Source organism: Eleutherodactylus coqui, chromosome 13, assembly GCF_035609145.1.
Source record: "Eleutherodactylus coqui strain aEleCoq1 chromosome 13, aEleCoq1.hap1, whole genome shotgun sequence".
Taxonomy (NCBI): Eukaryota; Metazoa; Chordata; class Amphibia; order Anura; family Eleutherodactylidae; genus Eleutherodactylus; species Eleutherodactylus coqui.
The window spans coordinates 125,580,645-125,591,204 of NC_089849.1; the positions used below are offsets into that span (position 1 = coordinate 125,580,645).

The 10,560-nt window shown below is 52.3% G+C and overlaps 1 protein-coding gene across 1 annotated transcript in view; it reads right to left on the minus strand.

The window, feature by feature from the left end:
* The window catches only part of ACY3 (aminoacylase 3), a 125,466-nt gene extending 116,769 nt beyond the window's left edge, over positions 1-8,697 (minus strand). Inside the window, exons 1-2 of the mRNA XM_066586931.1 lie at positions 8,609-8,697; positions 8,281-8,514 (exon numbers count right to left, since the gene is read on the minus strand). Coding sequence (XP_066443028.1) covers positions 8,281-8,513 — 233 coding nt within the window. The 5' untranslated portion in view covers position 8,514; positions 8,609-8,697. The remainder of the gene's footprint in view (positions 1-8,280; positions 8,515-8,608) is intronic.
* Between the last annotated feature and the right edge of the window lie 1,863 nt (positions 8,698-10,560).

The window sequence follows — 10,560 nt, forward strand, 5'->3', positions numbered from 1 at the left end:
GAGTGGCTGGGGAGATCAGGTGTCACCCGAGTATTAAAATCTGCCCCGTCCGCGGCCCGGCACAGATGCATGGTGACAGAGATCAGGAAAAATTGCTGCTGATGCTGCTGCTGCTATAGGGAGAGCGTTAGGAGTTATATTCGGCTTCAAGAACCCCAACAGTCCTTCTTAGGGCCACATCTGACCGTGTGCAGTACTGTTGAGGCTGCTGTGAGCAGTGTTCCCCTTTTTTTTTTGTATACTTGGCATGCAGAGCATTGCGTCCTCAGTCTGCAGTCATTGTACAGAGTATAGGGGCAGTACTGGTGAGGCAGGGACAGTGGTACAGGGAAAGAGATATACAGGCTATATAGGCAGTGGGCTTTTTCAAAAAAATTGGGGAAAAATACTGTATTTGTGCTGCCTGTGACCGTCTTCAGTGTACTGCGTGTCTGCTGGGGGTAGTAGTCCTAATTAATACGCAGCTAAGCGTTACAGCAGGCTTGCACAAAATTGTTTCCTGGCTCTGCTGTCTCCGTTACATCACCGCCGTCATCCCGCCAGAGGGAAACAGTATACATAATATACGCTGCCTACAGTATCTGTCTGCTGTATCAGCTCAGTATTTAAAAAAATCGAAGCAAAATACTTAAAGGGGTTGTCCCGCGGCAGCAAGTGGGTCTATACACTTCTGTATGGCCATATTAATGCACTTTGTAATGTACATTATGCATTAATTATGAGCCATACAGAAGTTATAAAAAGTTTTATACTTACCTGCTCCGTTGCTGGCGTCCTCGTTCCCATGGAGCCGACTAATTTTCGCCCTCCGATGGCCAAATTAGCCGCGCTTGCGCAGTCCGGGTCTTCTGCAGTCTTCTATGGGGCCGCTCGTGTAGAATGCCGGCTCCGTGTAGCTCCGCCCCGTCACGTGCCGATTCCAGCCAATCAGGAGGCTGGAATCGGCAATGGACCGCACAGAAGGCCTGCGGTCCACGGAGACAGAGGATCCCGGCGGCCATCTTCAGCAGGTAAGTATGAAGACGCCGGACCGCCGGGATTCAGGTAAGCGCTGTGCGGGTTGTTTTTTTAACCCCTGCATCGGGGTTGTCTCGCGCCGAACGGGGGGGGGGTTAAAAAAAAAAAAAAAAACGTTTCGGCGCGGGACAACCCCTTTAAGGCCTACTAGTGGCCTTTGGCCACTTGACTGCTTCTGTGCTGTGAATTCCACTAGCTCAGTCATACGCACCTACGTCTCACTACAGGCGTGCGCAAAATTGTTTCCTGGCTCTGCCGTCTCCGTTACATCACCGCCGTCATCCCGCCAGAGGGAAACAGTATATATAATATTATACGCTGCCTACAGTATCTGTCTGCTGTACCAGCTCAGCATTTTAAAAAATTGCAGCAAAATACTTAAGGCCTTCTAGTGGCCTTTGGCCACTTGACTGCTTCTGCGCTGTGAATTCCACTAGCTCAGTCATACGCACCTACGTCTCAGTGCAGGCGTGCGCAAAACTGTTTCCTGGCTCTGCTGTGCGTTCCGTAAGTGAAGTCAGCCTCCAACCACAGGCCAATAAGCGGCACATTTAATTACAGCGTTCTGTTTCTGCTCTACTCGTAATACACCATGCTGAGGGGTAGGGGTAGGCCTAGAGGACGTGGACGCGGGCGAGGACGCGGAGGCCCAAGTCAGGGTGTGGGCACAGGCCGAGCTTCTGATCCAGGTGTATCGCAGCCGACTGCTGCGGGATTAGGAGAGAGGCAAATTACAGGGGTCCCCAGATTCATCTCACAATTAATGGGTCCACGCGGTAGACCTTTATTAGAAAATGAGCAGTGTGAGCAGGTCCTGTCGTGGATGGCAGAAAGTGCATCCAGCAATCTATCGACCACACAGACTTCTACGCCGTCCACTGCTGCAACTCTGAATCCTCTGGCTGCTGCTCCTCCTTCCTCCCAGCCTCGTCACTCCATTACAATGACACATTCTGAGGAGCAGGCAGACTCCCAGGAACTGTTCTCGGGCCTCTGCCCAGAATGGGCAGCAATGGTTCCTCTCCCACCGGAGGAGTTTGTCGTGACTGATGCCCAACCTTTGGAAAGTTCCCGGGGTCCGGGGGATGAGGCTGGGGACCTCCGGCAACTGTCTCAAGAGCTTTCAGTGGGTGAGGAGGACGATGACGATGAGACACAGTTGTCTATCAGTGAGGTAGTAGTAAGGGCAGTAAGTCCGAGGGAGGAGCGCACAGAGGATTCGGAGGAAGAGCCGCTGGATGATGAGGTGACTGACCCCACCTGGTTTGCTAAGCCTACTGAGGACAGGCCTTCAGAGGGGGAGGCAAGTGCAGCAGCGGGGCAGGTTGGAAGAGGCAGTGCCAGACCGAATAATCCACCAACTGTTTGCCAAAGCGCCCCCTCGCGCCATGCCACCCTGCAGAGGCCGAGGTGCTCAAAGGTCTGGCAGTTTTTCACTGAGAGTGCAGACGACCGACGAACTGTGGTGTGCAAGGTTTGTCGCGCCAAGATCAGCCGTGGAGCCACCACCACCAGCCTCACCACCACCAGCATGCGCAGACATATGATGGCCAAGCACCCCACAAGGTGGGACGAAGGCCGTTCACCGCCTCCGGTTTGCACCACTGCCTCTACCCCTGTACCCCAACCTGCCACTGAGATCCAACCCCCCTCTCAGGACACAGGCACTACCGTCTCCCGGCCTGCACCCACACCCTCACCTCCGCTGTCCTCGGCCCCATCCAGCAATGTCTCTCAGCGCAGCGTCCAGCCGTCGCTGGCACAACTGTTTGAGCGCAAGCGCAAGTACGCCGCCACGCACCCGCACGCTCAAGCGTTAAACGTGCACATAGCCAAATTGATCAGCCTGGAGATGCTGCCGTATAGGCTTGTGGAAACAGAGGCTTTCAAAAACATGATGGCGGCGGCGGCCCCGCGCTACTCTGTTCCCAGTCGCCACTACTTTTCCCGATGTGCCGTCCCAGCCCTGCACGACCACGTCTCCCGCAACATTGTACGCGCCCTCACCAACGCGGTTACTGCCAAGGTCCAGTTAACAACGGACACGTGGACAAGCACAGGCGGGCAGGGCCACTATATCTCCCTGACGGCACATTGGGTGAATTTAGTGGAGGCTGGGACCAAGTCAGAGCCTGGGACCGCTCACGTCCTACCCACCCCCAGAATTGCGGGCCCCAGCTCGGTGCTGGTATCTGTGGCGGTGTATGCTTCCTCCACTAAACCACCCTCCTCCTACGCAACCTCTGTCTCGCAATCAAGATGTGTCAGCAGCAGCACGTCGCCAGCAGTCGGTGTCACGCGGTGTGGCAGCACAGCGGTGGGCAAGCGCCAGCAGGCCGTGCTGAAACTACTCAGCTTAGGAGAGAAGAGGCACACGGCCCACGAACTGCTGCAGGGTCTGACAGAGCAGAGCGACCGCTGGCTTTCGCCACTGAGCCTCCAACCGGGCATGGTCGTGTGTGACAACGGCCGTAACCTGGTGGCGGCTCTGCAGCTCGGCAGCGTCACGCACATGCCATGCCTGGCCCACGTCTTTAATTTGGTGGTTCAGCGGTTTCTGAAAAGCTACCCACGTGGGCTTGTCAGACCTGCTCAGAAAGGTGCGCCGGCTCAGCGCACATTTCCGCAAGTCCAAGACAGACGCTGCCACCCTGCGGACCCTGCAACATCGGTTTCATCTGCCAGTGCACCGACTGCTGTGCGACGTGCCCACTCGGTGGAACTGTACGCTCCACATGTTGGCCAGGCTCTATGAGCAGCGTAGAGCTATAGTGGAATACCAACTCCAACATGGGCGGCGTAGTGGGAGTCAGCCTCCTCAATTCTTTACAGAAGAGTGGGCCTGGTTAGCTGCCAGGTCCTTGGAAACTTTGAGGAGTCTACCCAGATGGTGAGCGGCGATGCTGCAATCATTAGCGTCACCATTCCTCTGCTATGCTTCTTGAGAAGTTCCCTGCAAAGCATAAAGGCAGACGCTTTGCGCTCGGAAACGGAGGCGGGGGAAGACAGTATGTCGCTGGATAGTCAGAGCACCCTCATGTCTATATCTCAGCGCGTTGAGGAGGAGGAGGAGGAGGGGGAGGAGCATGAGGAGGAGGGGGAAGAGACAGCTTAGCCCACTGCTGAGGGTACCCATGCTGCTTGCCTGTCATCCTTTCAGTGTGTATGGTCGGAGGAGGAGGATCCTGAAAGTGATCTTCCTAGTGAGGACAGCCATGTGTTGCGTACAGGTACCCTGGCACACATGGCGGACTTCATGTTAGGATGCCTTTCTCGTGACCCTCGCGTTACACGCATTCTGGCCACTACAGATTACTAGGTGTACACACTGCTCGACCCACAGTATAAGGAGAACCTTTCCACTCTCATGCCCGAAGAGGAAAGGGGTTCGAGAGTGATGCTATACCACCGGACCCTGGCGGACAAACTGATGTAAAATTCCTATCCGACAGCGCTAGTGGCAGAAGGCGCAGTTCCGAGGGCCACGTAGCAGGGGAGGCGCGGAGATCAGGCAGCATGTACAGCGCAGGCAGGGGAACACTCTCCAAGGCCTTTGCCAGCTTTCTGGCTCCCAGCAAGACTGTGTCACCGCTCCCCAGTCAAGGCTGAGTCGGCGGGAGCACTGTAAAAGGATGGTGAGGGAGTACGTAGCCGATCGCACGACCATCCTCCGTGACGCCTCTGCCCCCTACAACTACTGGGTGTCGAAGCTGGACACGTGGCCTGAACTCGCGCTGTATGCCCTGGAGGTGCTTGCTTGTCCTGCGGCTAGCGTCTTGTCAGAGAGGGTGTTTAGTGCGGCTGGGGGAATCATCACAGATAAGCGTACCCGCCTGTCAACCGACAATGCCGACAGGCTAACACTCATCAAGATGAACAAAGCCTGGATTTCCCCAGACTTCTCTTCTCCACCAGCGGACAGCAGCGATACGTAAGCAATACGTAGGCTGCACCCGCGGATGGAAGCATCGTTCTCTATCACCATCAAAAACGGGGACATTTCTGCTTCATCAATCTGTGTATAATATTCCTCCTCCTCCTCCTGCTCCTCCCCCTGAAACCTCACGTAATCACGCCGAACGGGCAATTTTTCTTAGGCCCACAAGGCTCAGTCATATTAATTTAGTAAACAATGTTTATACGTTTCAATGCTCATTAAAGCGTTGAAACTTGCACCTGAACCAATTTTTATTTTAACTGGGCTGCCTCCAGGCCTAGTTACCAATTAAGCCACATTAACCAAAGCGATTAAAGGGTTTCACCTGCCCTCTTGGTTGGACATGGCCAATTTTTCTGAGGTACATTAGTACTGTTGGTACACCAATTTTTTGGGGCCCTCACCTACAGTGTAATCATAGAAATTTCTATGTTCTTCGCCTGCACTCATGGTACAGAAAGGTGTGTGGGGTTGGCCTACACGTTTGCTACATAAATGTAACTGGGGCCTTGTCTATACTGCAACTACTGAAATGTGAAAGAGACTGTTATCTCCCTAAACTGCTGCAATGGGAATGTTACTGTGGCCTGTCTTGACTGCTACTACTACTGAAATGGAACTAATACTCTGCTCCCCCTATACTGCTGCTTTGGAATTGTTACCAGGGCCTGTCTTGACTGCTACTACTACTGAAATGGAACTAAGTCTGTGCTCCCCCTATACTGCTGCTAGTGATATGTTACTGGGGCCTGTCTAGACTGCTACTACTACTGAAATGAAACTAATACTGTGCTCCCCCTATACTGCTGCTAGTGATTTGTTACTGGGGCCTGTCCATACTGCTACTACTACTGGAAAGGAACTAATACTGTGCTCCCCCTATACTGCTGCTAGTGATATGTTACTGTGGCCTGTCTTGACTGCTACTACTACTGAAATGGAACTAATACTGTGCTCCCCCTATACTGCTGCTAGTGATATGTTACTGGGGCCTGTCTAGACTGCTACTACTACTGAAATGAAACTAATACTGTGCTCCCCCTATACTGCTGCTAGTGATATGTTACTGGGGCCTGTCCATACTGCTACTACTACTGAAATGGAACTAATACTGTGCTCCCCCTATACTGCTGCTAGTGATATGTTACTGTGGCCTGTCTTGACTGCTACTACTACTGAAATGAATTAAAATACTGTGCTCCTCCTATACTGCTGCTAGTGATATGTTACTGGGGCCTGTCCAGACTGCTACTATTACTGAAATGGAACTAAGACTGTGCTCCCCCTATACTGCTGCTTCGGAATTGTTACCAGGGCCTGTCTTGACTGCTACTATTACTGAAATCGAACTAAGACTGTGCTCCTCCTATACTACTGCTAGTGATATGTTAATGGGCCTGTCTGGACTGCTACTACTACTGAAATGGAACTAATACTGTGCTCCCCCTATACTGCTGCTAGTGATATGTTACTGGGGCCTGTACCTAATGCTACCGCTGAAATGTTACTAATTCTGGGCTCTACCTATACCGCTGCTAATGCTATGTCACTGGGGTGTGGAAACGGAGGCTTCCCAAAGACATGATGGTGGCGAGGCCATTTCCCACCAACGCGGTTACTGTTAAGGTGCATATAACCACGGACACGTGTAGAGGACACATAGTGCCTCCAAGACATCCCCCTCCTCCTCCAACAATGAAAACATTCTTGGCAAATACCTTTGCATTGGTCCGTCTGGTGGCAGTCCAAGAATTTCACCTTTACCGACACAAGAGAGCACCGCCACCATCCCCCCGCCACGGCCCACTTAATCATGGCCACATTCCGAAAACCAACTAAATAAAACCGCGCTACTAGGTCCGCAGTCGCCACCACATTCCCACCAACGCGGTTACTGTTAAGGTGCATATTACCAGTCTGACTGGGGCATGCACTGTGGGCCGAAGCCCACCTGTATTGTATGTGACGTTAGCTCTGCTGAGCAGGGCACTGCAATGGGATTTATTTATGTACCGCCGGTGGGTTCCAGGGAGCCACCCATGCTGTGGGTCCACAGGGACTTCACATTACGGATTTGTACCTGCCAGTGTCTATGTATTAAAAACCCCGGTCAGACTGGGGCATGCAGTGTGGGCCGAAGCACACCTGTATTGTATGTGACGTTAGCTCTGCTGAGCAGGGCACTGCAATGGTATATATTTATGTACCGCCGGTGGCTTCCTGGCACCCACCCATGCTGTCGGTCCACACGGACTTCACAATAGGGAGTTGTACCTGCCTGTGTCTACTTATAAAGAACCGCAGTCTGACTGGGGCATGCAGTGTGGGCCGAAGCCCACCTGCATTAAACCTGACGTTACCTCAGCTGTGATGGGCAATGCAATGGGATATATTTATGCACTGCCGGTGGGTTCCAGGGAGCCACCCATGCTGTGGGTGCACACGGAATTCCCATTGCAGAGTTGTACCTGCCTGTGACTATTTATAAAAAACCCCGGTCTGACTGGGGCATGCAGACACCTTGACAGAATGAATAGTGTGTGGCACATGGATTCCCCATTGCTATGCCCACGTTTGCAGCTCCTGACGGAGGTGGCACAGGATTGGAGTTCTCATTGCTTCTGTACAGCATTGTGGGCTATCGCCCCGCCCCTTTTAAAGAGGGTCGCTGCCTGGCCATGCCAACCCTCTGCAGTGTGTGCCTGTGGTTCCTCTTCATGGCAGACGCACTTATAAATAGACATGAGGGTGGTGTGGCTATGAGGCCAGCGTGTGGCATGAGGGCAGCTGAAGGCTGGGCAGGTACAATTTGGTGTACGCTGTGGACACTGGGTCGTGCAGGGGGGGGGGTTGGGCAGCATGTAACCCAGGAGAAGTGGCAGCGGAGTGTCATGCAGGCAGTGATTGTGCTTTGTTGGAGGTAGTGTGGTCTTAGCTAAGGTATGCATTGCTAATGAGGGCTTTTCAGAAGTAAAAGTTGTTGGGAGGGGGGGGGGGCCCACTCTTGCCGCTATTGTGGCTTAATAGTGGGACCTGGGAACTTGAGATGCAGCCCAACATGTAGCCCCTCGCCTGCCCTATCCGTTTCTGTGTCGTTCCCATCACTTTCTTGAATTTCCCAGATTTTCACAAATGAAAACCTTAGCGAGCATCGGCAATATACAAAAATGCTCGGGTCGCCCATTGACTTCAATGGGGTTCGTTACTCGAAACGAACCCTCGAGCATCGCGAAAAGTTTGTCTCGAGTAACGAGCACCCGAGCATTTTGGTGCTCGCTCATCTCTAATATCCCCTTTATCATAAAGTTTCAAAATAGGTGACTTACAACAGGATGTCTCTGGTGAAGCAGCGATTCAGGTCCATTTCGTTGTATCTCACGCATTTCTCAGTTGCTTTGGGGTTGGCCAATAATGGAACAGCTGTAAAAGTATCCCTCAGCAGTTCAGTAGAATCTCTGAGCCAATGCTTTACAAGGGTCACCCCCGACATCTCGTTACCATGCGTACCCCCTGCCACAGCGACAAGTCGCAGGGGCTTAATGGGAGCGGTTCCAGACATGCTGTGAAGACAAAAACATTAGTTGTTTCATCTCCAAATCTTCAGTTTTGGTGAATTATAGCACAATTTAAGACAAATAAGACTTTAAAGCTCACCTGCAACTCAACTTGACAACTTCTCTGACAGTTCACTCACTTTTCTAAGCACAAAGGTCTGGTGCATTGAGCGTCGGTCTTTGTTGAATTGTCATTGCAGAACATGTTCATGTCTTCTACACGTTACACGCACATTACCTATTAAGCTCCGGAATGCTGACAGGGCCAGGGGTCATATGTAAATTTCCCCACAGAGCATTACTCAGGTGATGGGAGATCACAGCCCTACGCACATACAGTCATGCAGTGACCCGGCTTTACACCGTCTGACCCTTCATGTGCCAACAATGCTGCAGTCATATGAGTGCGAGAACCTGACTTGTCACTGTATTAACACAATGTACAATGGGAACAATATGCCGATGCCCAAATCTGCATTAAGGACTCAAACTGGTGAACTAAAATGTAGGAGTTTTGGCCAGTTTCCAGTGATTGTCTGGATGCAAGACACGTTTTACAAAAGGATCCAAATCTGGTAAAGTAATAATGGCAGCAGTACTTGCCCATCCTCGCTCCCGGCGATCCAGCGCTGCAGCCCCGCAGTCTACCGGTTTTTGTTTAGGAACAGTTACCATCTGACCGCTGCAGCCAATCAGAGACTACAAGGTACCATTCTCCTGGCATCATGACTTCCTGCATCGCAGTAGTGCTGCCAGGAGAATGTGACCGCTGCAGCCAATCAGCGGTTGCAGTTGCCAGGTGGTAGACTTTCTCAACAAAGACCAAGAGAACCGCGGGGCTGCAGCGCGGGATCACAGGGGAAGAGGAGAAGTAAGTACCACTGCTTGTATTGTTTTATAGCGACCCTCCGGTCCTGGAGAAACAAGGATGGCCGCAGCGCTTCTCTGTCTACCTGATGCACACTGTGTATTAGTATACATCATTAGTCTAAGATGCTACACCTGCTCTGACTAATTAGCGCTGACCAGTAAGAGCAACATGTCTTGTTTTAGACTTCCAATATTAATGCACAATGTGCATTGCGTAGGTAGAGAAGCAGTGTGACCATCCTTGTTTGTCCAGGCCTGACACAGAGAAGAGATTTCACCGTTACCAGAGTCTAAGAGGGGCGTATTATTGGGATGTAAGAAGCTGGATGGTCATATCGACGAATTGTCCCCCACCAGGCCATTCTGACCAGACTGTTAGGATGTGTTGGGACCAGTGGATAGGGGCACACAAGGTGACCGGGCTCAGGACCTCCCTACAGATCACTAGTAGAGAGAAGCATCTGACCAGACTGTTAGGAGGTGTTGGGACCAGTGGATGGTGGCACACTAGGCGACCGGGCTCAGGACGCCCCCTACAGACTACTAGTAGAGATGAGCGTCTGACCAGACTGTTAGGGAGTGTTGGGACCAGTGGATGTGTGAGGCCACAGAAGGTGACCGAGCTCTGGACGCCCCCTACAGACCACCAATAGAGAGGACCGTCTGACCAGACTGTTAGGAGGTGTTGAGGCCAGTAGATGTGTGAGGGCACAGAAGGTGACCGGGCTCAGGACGCCCCCTACAGACCACCAGTAGAGAGTACTGTCTGACCAGACTGTTAGGAGGTGTTGAGGCCAGTAGATGTGTGAGGGCACAGAAGGTGACCGGGCTCAGGACGCCCCCTACAGACCACCAGTAGAGAGTACTGTCTGACCAGACTGTTAGGAGGTGTTGAGGCCAGTGGATGTGTGAGGGCACATGTTTTCTTCCTTTGACACCCACCCACCGTCATCTCTATTTGCAGTGATGTCATGAACAAAACTGGATGCTATGGAATGGAACTGGGTTGTCTTCAGCGATGAATCCAGGTTTAGTTTGGACGCCGATAGTCATGTTCATGTCTGGAGACCTCCGGGTGATCACATCAATCCTGCATTTGCTATGGAGGAGCACACTGCCCCCTGCTGGTGTGATGGTCTGGGGGGCCATCACATACGACAGTCGGTCACCCCTAGTAGTGGT